At 34.7% G+C, this 27,594-nt stretch overlaps 1 protein-coding gene across 1 annotated transcript; it reads left to right on the top strand.

The window, feature by feature from the left end:
- Positions 1 to 10,692: 10,692 nt before the first annotated feature.
- Positions 10,693 to 20,910, top strand: ABCG25 (ATP-binding cassette family G25). Its single transcript, XM_028263069.2, has 3 exons — positions 10,693 to 10,924; positions 11,062 to 11,899; positions 19,558 to 20,910. The coding sequence occupies exons 1-3, from the start codon at positions 10,811 to 10,813 to the stop codon at positions 20,586 to 20,588; spliced, it is 1,983 nt and encodes a 660-aa protein (XP_028118870.2). The 5' UTR covers positions 10,693 to 10,810; the 3' UTR covers positions 20,589 to 20,910.
- Positions 20,911 to 27,594: the final 6,684 nt, after the last annotated feature.

Consider the following 27,594-nt stretch of genomic DNA (forward strand, 5'->3'; position numbering starts at 1 on the left):
GCTGATGAAGACTTTTCATTGTGCTGCCAATGCATATATGTCAGCACTCGCATAGATTACATAAAGTAACAAAAATTATACATAGAAATCTTGCCTAATCATTCCATCAAGTTATGAAGACTATAGTTAAATCCCTATTTATCTTTCATTTACTAAATTAACAAAACAAATGCACACTTTCTTGCATAGTACAAAATGATTCCAGGAGATGAATCAAGCAAATCAGGCATCAAAAGTTAACAATCTCAAGAGGCTTACACCACGGTTCAGCCTGAAGTACATCTTTTGTGTGTCAGAGGAAGAATGTGCAAAGAAATGAAAATAACTTGAACAATGATGTTCATAGGGATGAGAGGTAACTATCTTGAGGATGATAACAGTAGCATAAAAAAACAATTTGATGAATGCGTTTGCAAGAGTTATGAGGCAACAATAAACAAAGATCAAATAAGAACAGTTCTCAAGGTTATGTGACACAACACAGAATACTCACTAATGATGAGTAGCTTGATTTGATGTGAAGACACTACTAGTTGAATGTGAACACAAGAATCGAGAGTGATGAAAATTTTAATGATGAAAATTTTATGATCCAAAAGCATATGAACAAAAAGCATGAAACAGAGTTCGAGGATTATTTGCCTTGTATCATAAATTGCAATTTTGGTAGTCTAGATTCAGGCAATTAGATTGCAAATTAAATACATAGAAGGCTTATCAGAAAATTCATATGCAAGTTATAAATCTTGATATCATAAATCATAGTTTTACTCCAAAAGCCCCATTATAAAGAAACTTTTCTTGAAGTAAACCATCAAATCACGCACAAACAAAGATGAATTATGCCCAAAACAATACCTGAGCCTATCCAAGAAAAAGTAACTAAATAAGCCAAACAAGCATCTATGGTGAATCCATTCAACTAAACCAAAGAGTTCAAATGTACAATTGTGTAGCTACGATTGCAAGCTATGAAGAACATCTAAATAACAGAATGAATCATTGAACTTGACTATAGGAATTAGGCTTCTTTGGTGTTTCTATTATTTCCCATGGTGTTTCAACCCAACTGAGTAATATTTGGGAAGCTAAAAAATCTGGACTATTGCTGCATGAGATGTTTCACTAATTGTACTTGTAGGAACCATGCCACAACTATGACAAGATTTGATCATAAATGGCATGCATGATGCAGCACAACTATTAATTCTGGAAACTAGTTGTCATGACAGTGAACTACCCTGGTTTAGACTGTCGAAGGTTTAGTAGTAATTTCACCTGTTGGGAATCCAAATAATTGAATCCAAAAAAAGAGCAAGCTTCTATGGGTCATCAATGTCAAAATTGTATGATATCAACAAAGATGAACTGTGTTATCATGTTTTTATAGCCTACCAACCAATATTGACCTTCTCATTCATTTATCTTGATTTGTTGCGAGGCTTGAAATTCCTTCAATTTGTTGCCTTTATACATGTAAAGTGTCAATTGTCCCATTTAGTTTGCTTATTTATCAAAAAAAAAAAAAAATTGTCCCATTTAGTTTGTTTATTTCTCTTTTGCATAAGAAAATTCCCACAATTACTTAATTATTATTGTCGTTATTGGCCCTAATTACTTATATTTTCTCATTTTTTCCTTGTCTATTATTGATGATGTTCATACAGTTGCTGGGGATGTAAAAACCAAAACTGAAGTTTTGAAAGCTTCGACAAAAAAAGCCAAGGTTGATAAAAGTAGTCAAGTGATTGATTCAAAAGACCAAGCTAGTGAATCAGTTTCAGATGAGTCTCAGAAATGTATCTCAGAAAAGGATAATGATGCTTCTGATGTAATGAGTATAGTTCGAGGGACATATGGTAGACCTTTCAAGGGCCAAGCACGCAATAATCACAGTGATGGGTCCTCAAAAGAAGGAGAAAATGTGGCTGGTTTGAGAGTGAAACTGTTACCTTAGTACCAGGGGCTGCTTGGCGGATCTCCTCCTCGGGAATAATAACAGGCCACTACTCACCGGCGTCGCGGAACATTTGCTCGGTCTCGAGAAGCTGACCCTTGTCAAGAATCATGGTCCTGCTGGTCGCTCGTCCAAACCAAAATTCGCCGCTCGTCGCTCGCCTTTGTGAGAGAGAGAGAGAGAGACAATGTTTCAAAACTTAGGACTCTGCAAACCTGAAAGGAAATGAAAAAATGGAAGGAAAGACAGAGGGAAAAAATGGGGGAAATTAAGTTTGGACGGGCGGGTCAGTGAAAAAATGGGGGGAAATTTGTTTCATTTTTATTTTAATGAATTTTTTTTTTCTATTTGGTAGGAGTAGGGGTAATATTTTAATGAAAAATATTTTTCGTTAAAATAAAATTAATTTTTATGGTCAATGAAAAATATTTTTTTGTGGCCCATTTTTTTTTTTTGTTGCTAAAAATCAAGAACTAATTTTTTGTGGTAGAGGAGAGGGAGCGACAGTAGTGGTGAAGGTGGTGGATAAGAGGTGATGATGGTGGTGGTGGTGGCAAAGGAGATTAGTGGTGAAGTTGTGGTAGTGGTGAAAGAGATGGAGTAGAGGTAGTAGAGGAGAGGTAATAGTAGTAGTAGTGGTGGTAGTGGTAACAATGATGGTAGTAATGGTAGTCGTAGAGGTGGAGTGGCAACAATGGTAATAATGCTGGTAGTGGAATGACATTTGCAGTAGTAGTGAATGTGGTAGAGGAGATGGGTGATGAGAAAGAGATGACTTAGAGACAAATAGAGAAGAGAGATAGAGAGAGACAAAGACAAAGACAGAGTGATGAGCGAAAGAGAGACAAAGTGGTCGCTAAAAGTGCATTTTCTTGTACTGAAGAGCTCGGTAAATAGAGAAGAGGTGAGGGAGAGAATGAGCAAGGTGAACACAATGGGGGAGAGAGAGAGACAGACGGACATACACACAGAGAGAAAGAGAGATAGAAGAGTGAGAGAGAGATAGACAGACATAGAGAGAGAAGAGCGATGAGTGAGAGAGAGACAAAGAGAGAAAGAGATAGAGAGAGAGAGGGACAGAGAGAGAAAGAGATAGAGACAGAAACAGAGAGAAGCAAGAGATGAGTGAGAGATAGACAAAGAGAGAAAGAAAGAGAGTGAAAATAGATGATCATGGTCATGGCGAAGAAGATTAGTGGTGAAGTTGTGGTAGTGGTAGAGGAGATGGAGTGGCGGTGGTAGATAAGAGGTAATAGTAGTAGTAGTAGTAGTGGTGGTAGTAGAGTGGTAACGATGGTAGTAGTAATGGTAGTCATAGAGGTAGAGTGGCAACAATGGTAATAATGCTGGTAGTGGAATGGCATTTGCAGTAGTAGTGAATGTAGTAGAGGAGATGGGTGGTGAGAGAGAGATGAGTGAGAGAGAGTGAGACAGAGACAGAGACAGAGACAGAGACAGAGTGATAAGTGAGAGAAAGACAAAGTGGTCACTAAAAACGCATTTTCTTATAGTGAAAAGCTCGGTAAATAGAGAAGAAGGGAAGGAGAGAGTAAGCAAAGTGAACACAATAGGGGAGAGAGACAGACAGACACACAGAGAGAAAGAAGGAGAGAAGAGTGAGAGACAAACAGACAAACATAGAGAGAGAAGAGTGATGAGTGTGAGAGAGACAAAGAGAGAAAGAGATAGAGACAGAGACAAAGAGAAACAAGAGATGAGTGAGAGATAAACAAAGAGAGAGAGAGAAAGAGAGCAAAAAGAGATGATCGAGAGAAAGACATAGAAAAAGAGAAAGATAAAGAGAGAAGAAAGATGAGCAGGAGAGACAGAGAGAGAGATAGAGAGAAAAGAGATGAGTGAGAGAGATAGAGAAAGAAAAAAAATAAGAGAGATAGAGAGAAGAGAGATGAGCGAGAAATAGAGACAAAGACAGAGACAGAGACAAAGACAGACAGACAGACAGAGAAAAGTGATGAGTGAGAGAGAGAAAAAAGAAGAGAGATAGAAATAGAGAGAGACAAATAGAGAAAGAGATAGAGAGTAAAAGACAAAAAAAGAGACAAAGAGAGAGGAGAGATGAACGAGAGAGACAGAGAGAGAGACAGAGAGAAGAGAGATGAGCGAGAGAGACATAGAGAGAAGAGAGATGAACGAGAGAAATAGAAAGAGAGATAGAGATAAGAGAGATGAGCGAGAAAGACAGAAAGAAAAGAGAGATGAGAGAGAGAGAAAGAAGAGAGATGAGCAAGAGAGATAGAGAGAAGAGAGATGAACGAAAGAGACAGAGAGAGAAAATAGATGAGAGAAGAGATAGATGAGTGAGACACACAGAGAGAAAGAGACAGACAGACAGAGAAGAGTGATGAGTAAGAGAGAGAAAGATGAAAAAATTGGTGAAAAGAGACAGACAAAGAGAGAAAGAGAAAAAAAGCGAAAAGAGATAAACGAGAGAGATACTGGGAGAGATGAGCGAGAGAGCGAGAGAGATAAAGAGAAGAGAGACAGAGAGAGATGAGAGAGATAGAGAGAAGAGAGATGAGCGAGAGACACAGATAGAGAGAGACAGACAGACAGACAGACAAACAGAGAAGAGTGATGAGTGAGAGAGAGAAAGAGAAGAGACACAAAGACAAATTTTGGAGACACGGAGAGAAAGAGACAGACAGACAGACAGAGAAGAGTGATGAGTGAGAGAGAGAGAAAGAGAAGAAAGACAGAGATAGAGAAAGACAGACAGAACGACAGAAAAAGAGAGAAGAGTGATGAGTGAAAGTAAATTTTTATTTTTTATTCAGCGACTAAATTATTTTAGTTGCCAAAACTATCTATATAGTCGCTGAAATTAAATTTTTGCCGACCAAAATTGTAGTCGCCAAAGATAAAAAGTAAATTTTTATTTTTATTTCAGTGACTAATTTATTTTAGTTGCCAAAACTATATATACCGCGACTAAAATATTTTTTAGTCGCTGAAATTAAATTTTTGCCGACCAAAATTTTGGTCGCCAAAAATAAAAAGTAAATTTTTATTTTTCTTTCGGCGACTAAATTATTTTAGTTGCCAAAACTATCTATACAGCGACAAAAATATTTTTTAGTCGTTGAAATTAAATTTTTGCCGACCAAACTTTTGGTCGCCAAAGGTAAAAAGTAAATTTTTATTTTTCTTTCGGCGACTAAATTATTTTAGTTGCCAAACTATCTATACAGCGACAAAAATATTTTTTTGTCGCTGAAATTACATTTTTGCAGACCAAACTTTTGGTCGCCAAAGATAAAAAGTAAATTTTTATTTTTCTTTCGGCGACTAAATTATTTTAGTTGCCAAAACTAATTATACAGCGACTAAAATATTTTTTAGTCACTGAAATTACATTTTTGGTTTTGGTCGGCAAAGATAAAAAGTAAATTTTTATTTTTCTTTCAGCGACTAAATTATTTTAGTTGCCAAAACTATCTATACAGTGACAAAAATATTTTTTTAGTTGCCAATTGTGGCAAATTTAGCGACTAAATTATTTTTAATCGCCAATTGTGAGATTTTTAGTGACTAAATTTTTTTTTAGTCGCCCAAAATTAATATACCCCGACTAAAAAAATTTAGTAGCTAAATATTGTACTTTTACCGACTAACATAATTTTTGGTCGCTCATTCCACAACTTTTGGCAACTAAAATATTTTTAGTCAGCAAAAATAGCCGCCAATTGTGTATTTTTTTGTAGTGCCATCTCCAATGTTTTGATGATAATTCAATAAATTTATTAAGCGGTTATAGGGTGTCATTTAACATTATTGACAAATAAATAATTGTAATTAATATTAAGTGGATCATTTAAGTGTTTGATTTTAATCCGAATCCACTATTGGTAGGGGTGGGCGGGGTTCAATTGCGGTTACGGAATTTTTAATCCACCATCCGTCTGTCAGATTAGCGAATTGGAAAAAATTAATCTGCATCTATTTACCAATCCGGCGGATGTGGATTGAGCGAATTGACTGATTGGCGGTTGGATGCAAATCGGATTGACGGTTTAAAATTTTATAAATTTTCAATATAATTCAACTTATGCACTTAAAAAAAAGAAAAAGTATTAGAGTTAATGACTTAAAAAAGTATTACAATCACTTCGTACCTCATCCAAAGAAAGAAGGTTTGAAACTTTATAATATTATAATCACAACATGCCTCATCTACATAAAGTATTACAATCTGTGATTCTTAAAATATAAAAACAATTCAAATCACCAAAACCATGAATACAGCAGTAGTAGAGATTGTATACCTTTGTATTATTATATCTATATCTGTTTTTGAAAACAAAAACCAACCAGCATATATTATTTTTTTATTTATTATTTTTAGAGTTAGATTTAAAAATCAAAAAATATAGATAAATAATATATTTATTTTTTTCAATTCAAAAAATATATTCAATTTGAAAACTTTTTTCAACAGAGTATTTAAACTCTTTTTTAATTGAAAATACAAACATAATATCTAAACAAATTGAAAACACAAAGTCTTACAAATTATTAAGGGAGCTCGCAGTTTTGCAGTTCGGTTGCGGCCAATGGAACCTCAAAACTGACATCCGTCCAAAACTAAGCGGATTGGAAAAAATCAATCCACAACCGTCCACTCGTCATCACGCATCCATCCAAAATGTGACAGATCAATTCGGTTCGGTCGGTTTGGACGGATTGATATATCTGCTGCTTACCCTTAACTATTAAAATGTGATACAAATACTGTGTCCAGTTATATTTTTTATAATAATGTTATATGCACCAATTACTACTATACTAACTAGTCTACAAATTGATGATATAGCATAATTTAAGAAGTTTTTGATATTTATAATTTGTATAATGAGTGGGGTCAATAATAATATCATAACTAGTGTTGATAATTAGCACATGTATCACCACCGTATTTTTCAATTTATTTTTATTTTTTTACTTTTAAATAAGTTAAATTCATTCACAATTGGATTCACCCTTAGCATGATAAATCTCATTCTATCTTAACAATTGAATTGAAATTACATTTTCCTCTTAAATAAGCACAAATAATAAAATAAAACAGGCGTGAAATAAAATTCACATTCCACCCCTCTATTTTATAATCCACAATACAGTAGAGTAGAATCTACCTATTCAATTCACCAAAATCCCCTCACTATCTCTTTCTCTTCTTCACATCCCCTCTTGATCCATTACATCATCCAACAATTGTTAAAGTATTAACCCAAAGGGTAATGATTTAATTTTGAATTTTTTATAGCGCTCTATGATTAATAGATTGTACTTAATATATATAATTACATAATATATAATAAAATATAACAAACTAATCTAAATGCGAACAAATTTCATGAAACTTTTCACAATATATTTTTTTATAAAGCATAAATGCTCTGAATTGAATAAGTAGATTTTATCCCTTCATAGTTTTTGTATAATATTGGTGTAATTAAAATTGATCATTCCACTGATTTGTAATCTTTCTCGTTTTCAAAGTCTCATCATCATGAAAAATTTTGTGTACCAATAAGATATTATGTAGCACTACATTTTACTAATCACAAATGTATATATTTTGGGGGTTTTTCTTTTAGGGTCCCTGGTACTAAGGCTTTATAGTATAAAGGACATTCAATATTTTCATAATGTCTAAGGTCCCTCAACATTGATTTAGAGAAATTTCAATCTAGAGAAATTCGCTCCAGAGAAATTCTGGACTTCCCAAAGAATTTCTCTGGGTTGAACCCAGAGAAAATTCAAATTTCTCTAGGTTCATTTATAAACCAGAGAAAATTCAAATTTCTGTGGATTCATTTTAACCAATTTTCTCTGTATCACAATATCATTTTATGAAATCATTTTGACAGACCTTAGACTAATTTCTCTGAGTTCAAATTCAAATTCTTCCTCCAGAGAAATTCTTTGATAGCCATCATCATCATCATCATCATCATCATCATCATCATCTTCTTTCTATATCAAATAAGTAGCTGTAGTAGCGCCATGAAAGCCATATAAGCAAGAGCATTTTGATAGCATCAACACAAATACATAACATGACAAATGATTAACGGGAGGTAGCATAAGGCAATAACAAAGCTTCCAGAGAAATTTGAACAATCCAAAGACCTACCAGAGAAATTTGAACAAACCAAAGACCTACCAGAGAAATTTGAACAACCCAGAGAAATTTGAACAACCAGATAAATTTGAACAATACAGAGAAAATGGTAAACAAATCAAAGAAAATTTTAAGTAAACTAGAAAGAATTTTTTTAGTTTGGAGAGAATTTCTCTGGTTTGGACCAGAGAAATTCAAAGCAAGATGGTTGTTGTTAAAAAACCTTAATACCAGGGATCAATCCAGAGAAATTTCAGTTCAAACTTGAGAATTTCTCTAGACCACCCAGAGAAATGTGCATCAATCAGCTGTGTATTTGTCTCAATCAACATCATTAATTGACAGAATTTTATAACACAAATGGCTACTCAAAGAAGCACAGTTTCGGTGTATCTTAAACAATGGTGGCATTGTCAAATGGAAAGCAAGTGCTGCTAAGTTAACCACATGGAAAAAATGTTAAAACTGCTCCACAAATAAGGGCACCAGAAACATGAAAGGTGGCATGAAGGTTGCAATTGTATGTTGCCTATTATTACAACACTGCTTAATTTGTATCATGAAGGAGTCAAGATTACACATAGCATTTCAAAAACATAACAGCAACAACAGGGACAGGAGATTAACCATAACCAAGCTTTGAAGGAGGATCAAGCAAGTTGAATCTTTCGGGATTTCCCGTATTTGTTTTCTCAGGCCGATGATCTTACAGTCAATGACGTAGAACAACTACTGAATAATTACAAACATCTCGTCTTCAATTATGTTTGTCTTTCTAAAGGATTGGGTGTTGCAAACCCTTCTCCTCCGTTGTCTATTTCGCAAAGTCAATCCCAACATCAAACTGAAAATGTGAAGGAATTTGAAGATTCAAGTGCAGTCTCACTGCTTGGAGTGGAAAATTCTGAATACAAGATACCCTAAGATGAATCAATAGAATCTCAAAGTGAGGGAAATGATGAGATTTCCCACAGTTAAATCAGTAGAATCTCTGGATATATATATGTGCTGACATTGTATATATATATATATGTATGTATCATATATATATATATATATATACATTTATCAACAATGAAGAGATAGAACAAACTATAGAACCAAAGAACGTTGCTTTCGCAGAGTTAGGGAAGATCAACCTCGAATCGGTAATCGCGAACGTTCAATCGACTCCTCTGCTTCCATTCACGACTCGGCCGATGTGTTTCTCGCCATCGTCTACTTCGAATTCATCAGAGATCTCTACTGACGAAGGGGTGGGATTTGAAGGTAGGGTAGACGAAGATCTTGAAGCTTTTGTTCATTTGATTGCAGGGGAGAGAGAGAGAGGGGGGAATCGTGGGCAAAGAGTCAAATTTCTCTGATATATGTTTAGGGACCTTAGACATAAAAAAATAATTTTATAGATCTCTTCCATTATGAAAAGTGAGGGAGGGACCTTAGACTAATTTTCCCTATATTTTTATAGTTCCTCAAACATCCAATATAAATATAATCGATCTTATTATCAATATTAATTATAATAGTAGAAGACACCATATGACATATATCTTATTCTCATGCAAAATTGCTCTATCATCACATATAGGAGGTGTTTGGGAAGTTGGGTTAGACAAAATAGCAATAAAAGATAAAATAGATTAAAATAGTTAATAAGATAAAATATCATATCTAAATTATAATCATTTTTTTTTCTTACAATAAAAAAAAAATCAATTATTATCCCAAATACAATTTTTTTAATCAAATTAAAATAACTTTAAAAAAAAATTTAAAAAAAAACAACTAAAATAATATATCAAAGGAGCCCATAGCAAAGAAAGTTGTATTAATAAATTCAGGATGCCTCATTTGGCAATTTATTATTTTAACTTAAAAATTAAAATGTCACTAAAAAAATTAAAAAATTAATTATTTATATCAAAAAATTAAAAATTATCTTTTTTCTTTACTTTTGCACATTTTTTTTTTCTCTTTTCTAAACATACTAATTTTTATCTTATATTTTAATAAAAAAATTATTAAAATAACCTATTGGCAGACGAGTCGTCAGTATACATCCTCACCTTTCTGTTTTTGAACCTTTCTGTTTTTGAGTAAGTAGCACCTTTACTCTCACTTCATTCTCTCTCTCAGTTGAAGAGAGAGAGAATGTATTGAGAAAAGACATTTGGCTGGTGGAAGGGCCCTCAATTGGGTTAGTTTTACAGTAACAAGTAAGTGCACACAATTAAAATATAAAAATATCATAAAAAATAAGAAAAATGTTTGGGAGCACTAATTAGTGCTCCCACTAATTAGGTGGCAGTAGGTCCCGTCATTAATGATGTAATGTTTTGGCTTTGGAGTTGTGTTTTTTTTTTTTTTTTTTTTTAATGCATTAGTGCTATTAGTAGTGATATTTTTAGTGGGATGAATCATTGTTGAAAAAATAAATGTACTATTGTGTAGTTGAGTTGAATCGTAACTTTAGAAAAGGCCAGGTGGCTGTTGTGGTTGCCACGTAGCACATGCACTGGGAGACGTTTGAGTTTGACGTGGCAGGCATTGGGAGCTCAAAACCAAATAAATAGGGGTTGCTCTACACCTCTCAGATCTTCTCATACCCATCTCTCTCTCTCACTTGCTCCCTCAAAAAAACATTTCCCTCTACTGTCTCTCTCATTTTCCCACTATTTCTTTTACCCACCTAGAAAAAGAAAAAAAAAATGCCATCCTTGGGTGGAATAGAAGCTCCAAATGCAGACCCATCCAAAGACTCTCCTCGAGATTCTCATACCTTGCAATACATAATGGCTTCTTGTTACCCAATCACCCTCAAGGTAGAGAGAGAGAGTGTGTGTCTCTTTGTATTGAATTTTTTTAGGACTGTCAGAGTCAAACATCTTGACTTGAACTTGAAAATTGACTTGTGCTTTTTTTTTTTTTTTTTTTTGGTCTTTTCTATTTTGGTGTGCAGTTCATAGACGTGTGTTATAGGCTAAAATTGGAGAAGAGGAGCACAGGCGACAACATCACAAAGATGTTGACCGGTGGTGGTGGTCCCACAAGATCAACGGACACGATCACAGAACGAACAATCCTAAACGGAATAACCGGAAAAGTATCCCCAGGCGAAATCCTAGCCGTTCTAGGCCCATCAGGGAGCGGGAAATCAACGCTGTTAAACGCACTCGCAGGCAGACTCCAAGGACAGGGGTTCAGCGGATCAGTCCTCGCGAACAACCGAAAACTGACAAAACCGGTCTTAAAACGAACCGGTTTCGTGACACAAGACGACGTCCTGTACCCTCACCTGACGGTCCGCGAAACCCTAGTCTTCTGCTCCCTCCTCCGACTACCAAACACACTGTCAAAAAATGAAAAAATAACGATGGCAGAATCGGTGATTTCGGAATTGGGACTGACGAAATGCGAGAACACGATAATAGGGAACAGCTTCATAAGAGGGGTATCGGGAGGAGAGAGAAAGCGAGTGAGCATAGCGCATGAGATGTTGATAAACCCTAGTTTGTTGATATTGGATGAGCCGACGTCGGGGTTGGACTCCACGGCGGCGTATAGGTTGATGGAGAGGATGGGGGAGATGGCGGAGAAGGGGAGGAGGACGGTGGTGATGTCGGTGCATCAGCCGTCGAGTAGGGTGTATAGGATGTTTGATTCGGTTTTGGTGTTGTTCGAGGGGAGGTGTATTTATTTTGGAAAAGGGTCTGAGGCTATGACTTATTTTCACTCTCTTGGATTCTCGCCGTCTTTCCCCATGAATCCTGCTGATTTCCTGCTTGATCTCGCTAACGGTACGTACGTAATCTCTCTCTCTCTCTCTCTCTCTCTCTCTATATGTATCTATCTGTGTGTATTATGGCGTACAGTAATGCTAGGTATCATGAAAAGTCTTTTATGAAAATGGTCATGAAAGATTTGTGACTTTTGGATTACACTTACAATAAAGCACCACACACTAATTAAGGTAATCTAAAGGTCACAAATTTTTCATAATCCTTTTCATGACAAAATTTTCATGATCTCTAACATTTCTCTTATGGCGTATTATAATATGAGATGTAGGGGAAAAAAAAGTTAATTCCTTGGTTTTTTTGATTTTTTATTTTTTAAGTGCATAATAAATAGAGAAGTGAAATGATTCAAAGAAGTCAATAAATTATTTTTTTTTTAATTATTATGATACACTACAGGGTCATACTCTCTTACCAATCACTATTTAATACTTCATTTTCTCCATCAATCATAGGCTTCGTTTGGAAAGAGGTTGGCTTTTTAAATTTTTTAGCTAGTTTAGCGTGGAGCTAAAAAGCTTGGTTTGAGAAGTGTTTTTGATTTTTTTGACTTTTTTGTGAGAAAAAGAATGTAACGATTATGAGTTAAATATAATATTTTGTCTTATTGAATTAAAAAATCTATTTTATTTTATTTTATTTTGACTATTTTAACTAAAAAATTCTCAAACCACTTCCCATATTATCATAGAACAACACATAACCGACTTTCCAGATAACTTTCCAGATAACTGAATAATCACCTATGATTAAAACAATCACGGGAATAATTACTATTTTATTTTGTGATTATTCTGATCAGGGCATTATTACCAACTTAGCACTCGTGGAAATTAACTATAGTTTTTTAATTTATATATATATATATATATATTTAATAAAGAGTGTAATAATTTATATTGGTTTTTTAACTATTATGACTTTTTTTATCTGAACGGTTTACTTTAAAACAAAATATAAAACATTCATTGAAATGACACATTAATTTTAGTGAGATTCTTTTGTCTTTTTTTATTTTTTTTTGCAACAATGGTAGGTAGCTCAAAATTTTGTGGGTCAAATAGCTCAAATCACTCAAAACGACGTCGTTTTGAGTGTAAACGAGTGTAAAATGACGTCATTTTGACAAATTTAAGCCATTTGAACCACAAAATTTTGAGTTATCAAACATTTTCGTTTTTTTTTGTTAGAATTGGATTTGTCATCTGTATATATATTTTTTAATTATATAAAATCACTCCTTTTGTTTTTTTATATAATTTGAATGCCGAAACAAAAGCTGTGTTTAGTTTTCTTTTTCGTTGTACCACGGTGAAGAAAAAGGTAACTAGTATTTAATGGGCAAGTTATTAGGACATACATAAAAATATACCAAAAAGGGCAGTTGTCCATATGGTAAGAAAAAGGCAACTAGTGAGGGTTGGTTTGGGATGTCCTAAAAAAGTGCACTTTTTGACTTATTGGTTTATATGGGTTGGGTTTGGATTGGGTTTGATGTGATGTAGTAGAGAGGTGATGTGATTTAAATAAGGTGATGTGACTTAAATAGGATAGTGACTTTTTGACTTTTTGTATTATTTAGTAGATGCCAAACTTGACCTTAATGTGCAAGTTATAATGCTTGCATATATAGCGTAAGATTAGCTGAGAGTAACTTGGATCACAAGCTTAGTTCCTTTTTTGGTATATTTTGATATATCTAAACCCATAAAGAGACTGATGTTATTTTCCGATGGGGATCTATTCTTGGGCACTGGATTCCAAAGTTTATCCACCTCCTTTTAATGGGAAAATTTATCATCACGCTAATGTTATTTAAAAAAATAAAATTATTCACTTTTATACTATGTTTGATTGAAAGATTTGAGAAATGAATTACAAAAAGAAAAAGAAAAAAAAAATAAGTAAAATGTGAATAAATTATATTTACATTTTACCTAATTTCATATATTTTTTTCCCTTTCATTTTTAAGTCTTTTTCAAATTTCTCAACCAAACACAATATTAAAATTTTCTTTGAAATTCACACGTGCTCGTGAGTGATGTGAAGCACTAATACTATACTAACTAATAAATTTTACAAATATTTTATATGTACTATCATGTTATTTTAATGAGTGTTATTAACAGGTATTCATGAATACATGTTAAATAAGTTTTAAAATATTATATGTTTTTCTTGTGATTACTTTAACAAATTTCTATTTTAATAGCTTTTGTTTCACATTTTAAACTTTATTAATCTATGTTATATTTTTCATTGATATGTATATTTTGGGAGATCTATATAATTATAGTCACACATTATTGGGTATACTATACCAACCCTTGATGGGTTGGAGATAGGGATATATTATGGTATGGCATGAGACGAGGATGTTCGAACACACTCTCTATCTTCGGAGTCTGCATTAGATTTGGTGCCCTTTTCCAACCCCATACTAGTCAGTAAATTTGAAGAATAATGCTTGGGACCCCCTTTTGGGAGTCACCCCCTCACCCCCCTTTTGCCACGTGACGGGTGGTGATTAGAGGAGTAGGAAAAAAAAGAAAAAGAAAAAGAAAATGTAACCAATGAGAGAGAGAGGGGGTCAAAGGGGGTGGGGGGAAAAGGGAGGATGAATCATTGTTGAAATTTGAAAAACATCTTGTGTAGCTCCTGATCAAGTCATATATCCTATGAAACACGGGTGTGGGTGTGGATATAGGTACGATACAAGTATATCAATATGGCAAGATCTTAAAAAAATAGGATACTGATACGACTGTGGAACGTCAATAATTTTTATAATTTATAATTTGAGATTCAATTTATAAATCAAAATTCAATACCAAAACTAAAAAGAGAAATTACAAACCAAAAGAGAAATCATAGTTTAACATTATTAATATCATCAAATAGGAGAAATTACAAAACAAAGTTTCATTCCAAAAGCAAGCTAAGCAAAATTTGAAAATTTGAAATTTCAGTTTTCACTTCCATCAATTTCGTCATTGAATAATACATCTTTCATCTCTGAGATATCAAGTAAATGATTTGTAATTTCAAATAAATAAGGACTCTCTGATAAATTAAACGTACCTCTATTAATGTCCCATAACTTGGTGTGCTCCCGACGTACTCATAAAATACCCAACTATCAAAAAATGTATAAAAAGTACCCAGCACGTATTTCGAGTACCCGGTATGTATACAACCTTATCAGTATAAGTACCAATACCAGGTAAGTACCTGGTACGAGTACGGCGACATTTTCGAAATACTCATGTTTCATAACATATATCATTTTTATTTAAAATATTTTTATTTTATTTCATGTAGAAGTAGATTCTCACCAAATGCAGGGAGCATACTTATTAGGACCTTCTTTTTATTTATTTATTATATATATATATATAGATATTACTTTGAGCTCGAAAGGTCTTCATGGTTAAAGTATCCTTACTTAAAAAAGAGTATTTGAATCAAATAATGATGCAAAATGCTAGAGGCCCCAAATATTTTATCAAAAGTTTTACCAAATGTCTCACATGGGTGTGGGACTCACATGGGACCCACATTGTGTGAGTCTCACACCCATGTGAGACATTTGGTAAAACTTTTAGTAGAATATTTGGGATCTCTAACATTACTCAATAATGATTTCAAACCATTCAATTTTTACTACTCCAATAGTGATTAATGTGGGGTCCTTAATGTGGGTTGCAAAACACTACATACTTTGGAGGTCCAATCTTTATAGTGCTAGAAATTCTAGGATTTGGAGTTTGAGGCTATGCAAAGAGATCCAATTTTTTAATTAGTTTTTGTTAAGAATGGTATGGTGCGTATTGTCACGAATCCAATTATATAGTTAATTAATGAATATAAAAATGTAGGTGGAGAGCATGTTGACTTGGCACTATCTTTTTTTCTTTTATTTTATATTTTAAAGCTAAAAATAGATGTCCAACTTTGGAGTATTAAACCAACATTCATTATGTGTTGTTCTTTGATTTTTTTATTAATGGATGTAATGATGGTAATGTGGATTAAGGGAATGTGACACCATTGATTGCGTGAGATAGCATCTATGTTGAACCACTTTCCTTGAAACTATTAGTCATGGTTACTAAAAAAAATAAAAAGTAGAAGGAGAAAGAAATAAACAAATAGGACCTTGGATTTTTTATTTCTAAATTTTTTTATTCGTATGTTCTAATGCGCTTACAGTTATATAGAATTGCATTTTGAAATTATCGTGTTTTGAAATTTTACATAATCATATGATTAAAACTATATCGAGACAAACTATTATTTCTAAATTCTTGACCGACAATAAGAATACTTCATTTAATTGCAGCTGGCCTATTGGGTAGGCACTCAATATGCAATTGGAGAGCATATGGTTATATAAATTGCTTGTCATCTTTTTGTATCTTTAATTTCATATTTTTTAATGAAATTTTGCTTTGCTAATTAAAAAAATACATAACATCCCACATGGCATATTCTTTCCAAGATAAGCAACCTTTGTGAAATACATTATTTTATGTTTGGGTTGATGAATTGGTGGAGACAATGGCTTCGAGAATCTTGTCAGGCTCATGTACATGAATATGTATATGTCTATGTGGTCAATCTTGTTAGGCTTTTCCACCATAATTGATAGGTTACTCTTAATGCATTTTAAGTGCGTTTTGTTTTGTGGTTACGAAATTGAATTTTGCGTTCTTGCCGAAAGTAATCGCCCGTGTACTTTTTTGACTCATGATTCATGGAGTTACTTATACTTGAATTCTACTAGTTGCTAAGTGATCTAAGCATTTGTAAAAAAGATTGAATTTGTAGTGTGCACTCCTTTTATTACGGTATGACATATTTTAAGTCATATAATGTGTTTAAAAAGAATAGTAATCTTATTAACTTGGTGAGTTATAATTCAATATAATTGCTTTCATAACAAAAGTTATATCATAAATCATCTGCACTGTGTGTAGTACAAATTGGCCTTTTGTGATGAAGGTTAACCCATGAAATTGTTATATGTGCAAAAGCAAATAGTGCCTTTTCTTTCCAAATGTTATAAGATAAGATCAAGAACCTACTATATATGTATAGAATGATCCACACACTTGTCACAATTTGACCTCAATGGCATGAAACATTAATTGGTCCAACCACTAGCTTCGGAAGTGTGCTCTTTCTTTTTCTTCTTTTTTCCTTTTTTGTGCGTCTCTTTTTCACTACCTTTTTCCATATATTTTCAATCGTGGAATATTTTGGGAGCACCACGTCTTCGGATACTTAGCATAGGAAGGCCCATTTTAACCCACCAAAGTGAACTTTCTGGGGATTTGAATATTAAGGAAAAGAAAATTATATATATATGTGATGGTGGGGTAGGCTGGTGTGTGTTGGCGCAATTCACAAGCACCACCAAGTTCAGTGGACTCCTACCACCAACACCAACCCTGGTCAGCTTTTTTGGTTTGTTCTTCTGTCCTACTTATTATTACTAGCAGGAGCGGAGCCAAGACTTCTTCGATCGGGTGCCATTTTCCAAAGAGAAGGTATAGAATAAATTTATTGAGCCGTCGATGGATTCATTAGAGTTTTATTTGATTAAATCATTATTAAATATTCCTTAATAGAGGTTAATCGGACCAATAAAATTATAAGAGATTAGTCTTAATTAAATATTATTTGTATGAATTTTATGGTTAAGGAGGTCAAAATGTAAGAATTTATAGATAAACGTTAAGGTAATATATGGTAATAGTTAAAAAAATCTTAATACAATTAATCTATTATACAATATCCTTAGGTACATAAAATTTTACAAGTGATTCCATTAAATACACTATAGAAACTCACAAATAAATTATATTTCTTTTAACATGGACCGGATTAAATTTTTTTAATAACGTTACAATTTTTTTTTTTTTTTAACTACAATAATGTTCGAATAATTATCTTTTTTACCACAATTTATTTATTACCTTAACCACTCATATTTGATACTAATATAGCACTGACACATAAGAGGATAAACAATACATAACAAGAAAATATTATCACCATAACATTATTGTAAATGTTTTCTTTAAAAGGTAATTCTACTTTATCGGGGTCTTTATAGATTTTTTTTAAGGTCTCATTTGGGAACAGGCTAATTTAGTAACTTTTTGGCTATTTGGTTAAAATATGAGCTAAAAAAAACTAGTATGTTTGGGATAACTTTTTGACTTTTTACGAAAAGATGTGCAAAAAGTAGAGAGAAAAGAGAATCTTTGACTTTTTGGTATGGGTTGTTAACTTTTTGGCTAATTTAGTAACTTTTTGACTTTTTGGCTAAAAATGAGGGTTCCCAAACGAGGCCAAGTGTTAGATTGAAATTGAAAGGAATATTATGCAATATATAAATTAAAAAAAAATTGACAAAAGTATATATATAAAATGGAGATTTTACAAAAAAATGGAGGACCAGGATCCCCCGAATCATTTCCTCCCCCCCCCCTGATTACTGGCTAGGAGAGTAAAACAAGTTATTGAAAAATAAAATTATTTTTAAAAGTAAGTGGGGTTTGTGGTTCTTTATATTCTACATATCTTTCTCTAGTCTATGAAGATATATGCATGCCATTGTTTTTTGTGGACCATGACCCAAGAGTTTATCTAGTTCATTTGGCAAGTATCTCCTGTTAGTGTAGAGGGGCAGCATAGTGGTTATTATTGGTGATACTAATTTTTTTAAGGTAGTGTGGATGGACTGCACCTTTTTTTGTTGGATTAGATATTTCAAGACAGAGATGATGCATGCTCTAAAATATATTTCGTGGAGTCTTTTGAAAAGTTTATCCATTTTGAATCATATCACCTCTTACATAACTTACCTACAAAAAGACAAAATAAATTAAAAAAGTCAAAAAGTTAACTTCTTACTAACTTTCCAAAATATTTATAATCATTTATTGAGCAATAATATACAAAGTTACAAACTGTTTAGCATACTATTTTAGTTACAGTAATATTAGGAAGACTAATAAATATTTCAACGATTGTATCAACTTAGATACAAGGCTAATATGTGAGTTTCAGATATGGAATCCATTTAAAATTAATATTTATTGATACACTTGTTAATGTCCCTATTATTAGTGTTCTAACTATCAAAGATCACAAGATTCCAAATGAGATATCATGTCACTATAAAGAACTATACTACACTCAAGTATGCGCTTGCACTACCTACTTACAACAAACAAACAAAAACAAGCATCTATGTTGTTAATCTAAGAGCTCGTTTGGGAAAGTGAAGGTTTGGGATTTTTTGGCTAAATAGTAGCACAAAAAAATAAAATAGACTTTTTAGTCGAATAAGATAAAATATCATATTTAACTCATAATTATTACATTTTTTCTCTCACAAAAAGTCAAGAAAATCAAAAAACCCTTCCCAAACGAGGTTTTTAACCCCAGGCTAAAATAATCAAAAAGTCAAAAAGTCAACCCACTTCCCAAACAAACCCTAAGTGTTTAGTAACAATGAAGCTAGTTTGTGAAGTAGTGCAGAGTGAAGATGCTATGATTTGTGTGTATTGCTTTTTTATTTTTGTGTGAAATTTGCATAATTAATATGGTAACTAAACTGTGTGTAAATATTATATATGCGCAGGTGTGTGCCATCTTGAAGGTGTGAGTGAAAGAGAGAAGCCAAACATAAAGCATTCCCTTGTAGCCTCCTACAACACTTTGCTAGCACCCCATGTCAAATCTGCCTGTATGTTAGACATAACAACTACAGCCCCAGAAGAGACTCTAACAAATGCTAGTCATAGTCATACTTCCAGAGAATGCAAAAGAAGCTTCAGAAGCAGCATTTCCACCTGGTTTACCCAATTCACCATTCTTTTCCATAGAAGCCTCAAGGAACGAAGGCACGAAGCCTTCGACTCCCTTAGAGTCTTCCAAGTACTCTTTGCCTCACTACTAGCCGGTTCTATGTGGTGGCACTCTGATATCCGCAACATTGAAGACCGCTTAGGCCTCCTCTTCTTTTTCACAGTCTTTTGGGGAGTCCTCCCTTCCTTCAACGCCGTGTTTGCCTTTCCTCAAGAACGAGCCATCTTCATGAAGGAACGCGCTTCGGGTATGTACACCCTTTCATCCTATTTCATGGCTCGGATAGTTGGGGACTTACCCATGGAGCTCATTTTGCCTACAATATTCATCACCATAGCCTATTGGATGGCCAGTCTGAAACCTGAAATGGGTGCTTTTCTTTTGACTCTATTGGTTTTGCTTGGTTACGTGCTCGCCTCACAAGGTCTAGGGCTCGCTCTTGGTGCGTTGATCATGGATGCTAAGCGAGCTTCTACTATGGTTACTGTCACAATGTTGGCATTTGTTTTAACAGGAGGGTTTTACGTGCATAAAATCCCATCTTGCTTGGCTTGGATGAAGTATACATCTACCACATATTACAGCTATAGGCTTCTTATTAATGTCCAATATGGGGAAGGAAAGGATATATTATCACTACTTGGTTGCTCCCATAGTGGAATTGGCAACAAAGCCAATTGTAGGTTTATTGAAGAAGATGTTGAAGGGCAAATTCACCCAACAGTGAGCATTGGTGTGTTGCTTTTGATGATGGTAGGATACAGGTTACTCGCTTATGTTGCATTAAGGCGTATCAAAGCATGAAAAAAATTGTGAAATTCCACGATTACTGGCTTGTGTTGCTTGAGGTAGATGAGATCAAAGTGTACTACTGGATTGGATTGGACCTCCCAATTGGAACACTCCGAATGACCAAATGATGCAGGAAAGATAGTGTTTTTTCTTCATAAGTCGGTGGCTTTGGTATTGATGTTGCTTGGTGTTGGTTTTAGTTTTAATTGAATTTAAACTATGTCGAAAGGTCTATTTACAAACAGTTCGCGCAAAGTAAATGTAAAAATTTAGAGAGCGACTGCTTCAATGTTATTTACATTCAAAATTAGCAAGTGAAAACTATGTTTGCCAATTTACATTGCAAGATAGATCTTAAAGAGGCAAAATTATCAATTTTGAGTGAAAAATTGGGATCTTTTTATGTTCAATTGGCAATGGATTGAGCAATTTCTGTGAAGTTGGAAGAATTGGTGGTCATCATGGAGCCTGTGTAACTCGAGCACATCATTTTAATTTCACATTTTTTGACAATTAATGTAATGTACTATTTTTTAGACAAAATCATGCTAGCTAGAAGCATCTAAACTTCGTCCATTTTTTTTTTTTTTTGACTAAGTCCGTGCAGTTAGATTTCGTTGAATTAAGTCCTCCAACATTCTATATAGAGTCAATGTAGTCCTCCTTTTAATCTTAAGGGGTTAGTCTAGTAGGTGCAACTTAAGATTTGGGGGTATGCTTCCTCCAAGTCTCAGGTTCAACTCCTACTAGGTGTTATTAATGAGATTCTTGAAACTTATTATATTTTCATTATTATCAAATCTGTTGGGTACATTGGTTTATATACTGTATCTAAAGCATACAAAATATCTAACCTGAAACTAACTCTAAACAAATTAACTAACTCATAACAAACTAGTCTAACCACCACAACTAATTCCACTAGAGTTACAGATCTGTGATGGTGCAGGTCTAACAGACAAAGACAGCTGGCCATGAGCAGATGGTGATGAAATCTGAGTGCAGTGAGCAGTGCAGTGAGCAGAGGATACTTCTTCAGCCCCCCTCAAGCTGATAGGGGAGGAAACCACTAACAGCTTGTCACGAAGATAATGAAATCTGGAAGGAGGAAGAGGCTTTGTGAAAATATCAGCTACCTGATCCATGGTTGGAATATACTTAAGCTCAATCTGGTTGGCAACCACTTTTTCGCGAATAAAATGACAATCGATTTCGATATGTTTGGATCTTGAATGAAAAACAGGGTTGGATGCTAAGGCCATGGCAGATAAACTATCACACCATAGGACAGGAACAGGAGAAGAAGAAACACAAAAGTCTTTAACCAATTGTTGAATCCAAGTGAGTTCGGCTGTAGCATGAGCTAAGGCGCGATACTCAGCTTCAGTGGATGATCTAGAAACAGTGGCCTGCTTTTTAGCGGACCATGAAATTAAGTTTGAACCAAGATATACACAGTAGCCTGATGTTGACCTGCGATCAAGGCTATCACTAGCCCAGTTAGAGTCAGAGAAGGCAGAAAGAGCAAAAGAACTGGGAGTGAAAAAGAGACCATGATGTAGAGTCCCTTTGACATATCGAAGGAGTCTCTTAACAGCATGAAAATGAGCATTGGTAGGGAGATGCATAAACTGACATGCTTGATTAACAGCAAAGGAGAGATCAGGTCTAGTAATAGTCAAATATTGCAGTCCACCAACCAAACTTCTATATAGTGATGGCTGAGCAAATGGCAGGGAATCGGTTGTAGAACACACAGCTTTAACTACCATAGGAGAGGAGCATGGTTTGCAGTCGGCCATTCCAGCTTTATTCAATAAGGCAGCAGCATATTTAGCTTGAGATAAAAAGGAACCATGCGCATCAGATGTAACTGAAATGCCCAGAAAATAAGACAAAGGACCAAGATCTTTCATGGAAAATGATGTGTGCATGTGCTGAAGAAGCAGCTTAATGAAAGCAGGATCATCACCAATTAGTAAGATGTCATCAACATATACCAAGAGCAGAGTGAGGTTTGTAGAAGTTTTTCTGATAAAAAGAGAGGCATCAGACAGACTGTTGGTGAATCCTTGAGAGAGCAAGAAAGTTGAGAAGGTGGAGTACCAAGCCCGAGGGGCTTGCTTGAGACCATACAAGGCCTTCTTGAGTTTGCAAACATGTGTAGAAGATTGTTCAAACCCTGGAGGCTGCAGCATATAAACCTCCTCTTGAAGAGTACCATGAAGAAATGCATTGGAAATGTCAAGCTGTTTGATGGACCATTGAGCTTGAAGAGCAATACTCAAAAAGATGCGAATGGTGGGTTGTTTAGCCACAGGACTAAAGGTCTCATGGAAATCAATTCCTTCTGTTTGCAAAAATCCCTTGGCCACCAATCTAGCTTTATAACGAGCAATGGTACCATTTGAATCTCTTTTAATGCGAAAAACCCATTTACACCCAATAGCAATTTTATGAGAAGGAAGAGGGACAAGGTCCCAAGTGCCTTGTTGTTGAAGAGCTTGATATTCTTCTTGCATGGCTTGAAACCACACAGGAGAGTGAAGAGCATCATGAACAGATGTAGGTTCAGTTTCAAGAAGAGAGCTTTTAGCAGAAAAACAGTGGGAAGGCCTATGTTTAGATCGAGTAATCATGGGATGGATGTTAGACACAGAGGAAGAAAGAGAAGGAGGAGGTAAATCAATAGTAATAGAGGAAATAGGAATAGGTTGAGGTAGAGGAAGAATAGGCTCAGAACTGGAAGAGGGCTCAGAAGAAGCAGGAGAAGCAGGAGAGGAAATAGGAATAGACTGAGGAAGAGGAGGAGTAGGCTCAGATCTGGAAGAATGCTCAGCAGGAGATGAAACAGATGAAGAAGGAGACTGAGTTGGAATGGCAGCTGAAGAACTGAGGGCAGCAGGCCAGAAAAATGATGTAAGAGTAGATAAATCTGAAGTAGATGAAGAAGAGGACACTGTGGACTGCTGAGAAAAAGGAAAACATGATTCATTAAAAATAACATGCCTAGAAATGTAGACTTTTCCAGAAAGAGGCTCAAGACATCTATATCCCTTAATAGTAGGATGGTACCCTAAGAAAACACAAGACATAGATTTTGGTGCTAGCTTGTGTGGAACATAAGGTTTTAACCAAGGAAAACACTGACAGCCAAACACTTTGAAAAGAGAGAAATCAGGTATGGTATGAAATAACATCTCAAAAGGTGTCTTGTGATGTAAACGACTAGAAGGCATTCTGTTAATGAGGAATGTGGATGTGGCAACAGCATCAAACCAAAACTTAATGGGAACAGATGAGTGATGAAGCAATGTGATAGTACTTTCAATAATGTGTCTGTGTTTGCGTTCAGCTATGCCATTTTGGGCCTGAGTATAAGGACAACTCCTTTGATGAACAATGCCATGAGAAGACAGCAAAGTATCAATTCTTTTATTGACAAACTCAGTGCCACAGTCAGTCCTAAGTATTTTAAGAGAAGTCTGAAATTGATTGTCAATATATGCTTTGAATATAAGCAATTTATCATACACCTCACTCTTGTAGTTCAAAGGATAAACCCAAGTAAATCTACTATAGTCATCCACAAACAAAACATAGAAACGAAATGGAGCATCATCTACTGTAAAGGGACCCCATACATCACTATGAACTAAGGCAAAAGGACAATTGACAAAAGTATTAGACAATGTGAAAGGAAGTCTATGAGATTTAGACATATTACAATCAAGGCAAGACAAGGCCTTATTGAAAGACAATTTATTTGGTAAAACATCAGACAGATGTTGAAGCTTTAAAGAAGATGGATGGCCTAATCTTTGATGCCACAGCAAATCAGGCGCAGATGCTGAATTGCTGGACTGAAACAGAGTTGTTGGAGTGCTATCTGTTGGAGTGCTATCAGACAGAGGAGCAGTAGTGCTAGAGTGAAAAGCTTGAGGAGAAGAGCATGGTTCAGATGAAGGAATGAACTGGTAAAGACCATTGATGTTAACACCTCTATGCAGAATCTTGTTCGTGCATTTGTCCTGAATGACAAAAGTATTAGCATCAAAAATAACAAGGCAGTTGAGGTCTTTGGTGAGTTGATGCACAGATAAAAGGTTTGAAGAAATAGCTGGAACATGAAGAAGATTGGAAAGAGGAAAAGAATAATGCGGAGTTGGCAAAATACCTTTACCGATATGACTGATTTGTAAGGAAGAGCCATTACCAATTTGAACATGATCCTGACCTTGATAAGGCTGAAATTGTTGCAGATTAGTCAAGTCATTGGTCAGATGATTGGTAGCAGCAGAGTCAACATACCAAGGAGGTATGGAAGGATCAGAAGAGGACTGAGGAACTGAAGTAGCATATGACTGAGGAACTGAAGCAGCATAAGCCTTTGACTGAGAGGAACTGCTGCCAGAGAAAGGCTGAAATGTAGGATCCAGTCGATGCCAGCAATCAAAAGCAGTATGATTCCAACCTCCACAAATCTGGCAGCCAGAGTTAGATCCAGAATTAAAGGAAAAGGCTCCTCTGGATCTGTTATTATTATGAATGTTATTGTTGTATCTGTTATTGAATCTGCCACCACGAGAAATATTATATCTGCCTCTGAAGCCACGAGAGGAACCTCTGCCCCTTGCAGAATGAAAACCTCTATTAACAGAATTGGAAGAATCATAACCTGAAGATGATCCTTGTGAGGCAGAATAGGCAACATGAAGATCAGTGCCAGGAGACTGTTTAAGTTTCTGTGCAATATGAATGGATTCGGAGCATAACAATGAACACAAATTTTCCATTTGGATAGGCTCAGATCGAGTACGAATAGAAGTTTTGAAAGCCTCATATTCCTCTGGTAGACCATTCAAAGTGAAGAAAACCAGATCTTCATCCTCAATTTTTGCAGAAGCTAAAGCCAGCTGTGCTGCCAGATCTTTAATTTGAGAGAGATAGACCTCCATTGAAGATGATTTCTTACGCAGAGTTTGAAGTTTGGTTTTTAGTTGATGGATATGAGAGCGGGAAACTGAAGTAAACTGCTTCTCTAAAAATTGCCATACCTGATCACTTTGAGTCAGATGAAGAACAGATGAATAAATGGATGAAGATAGAGTTGCAGTTAGACAAGTAAGCAAATGTGCATCAACCAATTGCCATTGCACATAACTTGGATTTGAAACAGGTTTTCCAGTTTCATCAATAAGATCTGGAGATGGACATGGATGAGATCCATTAACATGATCAAGAAAGCCAGATGCTCTAAGCATATTTGTCATTTGAGATTTCCATATGAGGAAATTGTTGGATTCGAGCTTCACTGTAATGAGAGAGTTGAAATTTGAAATTAGTAAACTAAGATTTGATGGCAGGGAAGAATCAGCCATTGGAGACCTGTGGATCTTGCTCACGAGAGCTTCAATGCTCTGATACCATAATGAGATTCTTGAAACTTATTATATTTTCATTATTATCAAATCTGTTGGGTACATTGGTTTATATACTGTATCTAAAGCATACAAAATATCTAACCTGAAACTAACTCTAAACAAATTAACTAACTCATAACAAACTAGTCTAACCACCACAACTAATTCCACTAGAGTTACAGATCTGTGATGGTGCAGGTCTAACAGACAAAGACAGCTGGCCATGAGCAGATGGTGATGAAATCTGAGTGCAGTGAGCAGTGCAGTGAGCAGAGGATACTTCTTCAGTTATCAATTCCTTGGAGCCATTACGTCCGCGAACTCTGTCCTAAATTTGCTCAATCCAATTGGAGAGAACATTTTGTGTGGATTCCAAGATTAGTCAATGTGCGCATAAGCTAGCCGAAACACCCGGTCATCAAAAAAATTGCAATCATTCTGTTCTTCTCCGTATCATTTTGCCAATTAAAGCATCTCCAACCCATCCTCCACATTTTCATATTTGAAGAAATTTGTCTTTAACCCCTCTAAAATCATCTCCATTTGGGAGGAGGATATGTTGATGGTCTAAATATAGAGGAAGTATGAGAAATAGAGGAGGATCTCCCTAACATTATTCATTTTATATTTTTGATTATATTACAAGTAGCTTTTAGCATGTAAATTTAATTTTTATAAAATTGGTATCATTGAAAAGGGTGAAATCATACCTTTAAAATGAGTATAATATTAAATATATTTAACAAAAAATTGAAAGTTAAATATTTATTAATGAACAAAAACTATTCACTTTTTGATGAAAATATTTTGGAGGAAAATCTTTAGAGAATAAAATGATGATTGTGGTTGGCGTTTAGATGAATAGTGAGATACTCTATATTTACTTTTTGAATAAAAAAAATATATGTTCATCCTCTAATTGAATGTGTTGGGTTGGAGATGCTATTAAGAGGGTGTTTGATGTGGATTATAGGGGTAATTATAGCTTATTTTAATTTGAAAATCTGTACCAGACTATTTAGTGCAGTTTTTGCTTACAGTTTTTTAGGTAGAAATAGCTTAAATAAATTGAGAAAAACTTATTATTTAAAAGCTGGAGAAGAGGTGCTTTTGATTTCTACTTTCTAGTTATTAACTTTTAGCTTACAATAAGTTGAACCAAACAGTACCTTAGTGCATCAAGGGGCACACACCCAATTACATATATGAAATGAAGAGATTAAAATCTATCTTATTTCTATTTGAAAATCTTTTTTTTTTATCAGAAAAAAATTCTTTATTGATGACAACAAAACAAAATGCATTCTGGTATACATCAACAAAGAGGGAAGACTAGAGCCAAAAGCATCAACTCAAGCCTCTCAAAACCCAACTAGGTTGGAGAGAAACCAACCAAAGAGGGAACAAACAACACAAAGACAAAGGAACAAAGGCTGCTACAAAATCAACAACAGAACAAACCAACCACAGCATCACCCATACAGCAAACTAATGCAAAGAAACAACACCAAGTCATTGAGACTCCAACAGCATCCAACCAGCAGTATAACAGCAAAACCAGACATTCTCAGCACTACCACGCTTATTTTCCAAAA

This window comes from Camellia sinensis, chromosome 3 (genome assembly GCF_055761805.1).
Source record: "Camellia sinensis isolate YWXY chromosome 3, ASM5576180v1, whole genome shotgun sequence".
NCBI lineage: Eukaryota > Viridiplantae > Streptophyta > Magnoliopsida > Ericales > Theaceae > Camellia > Camellia sinensis.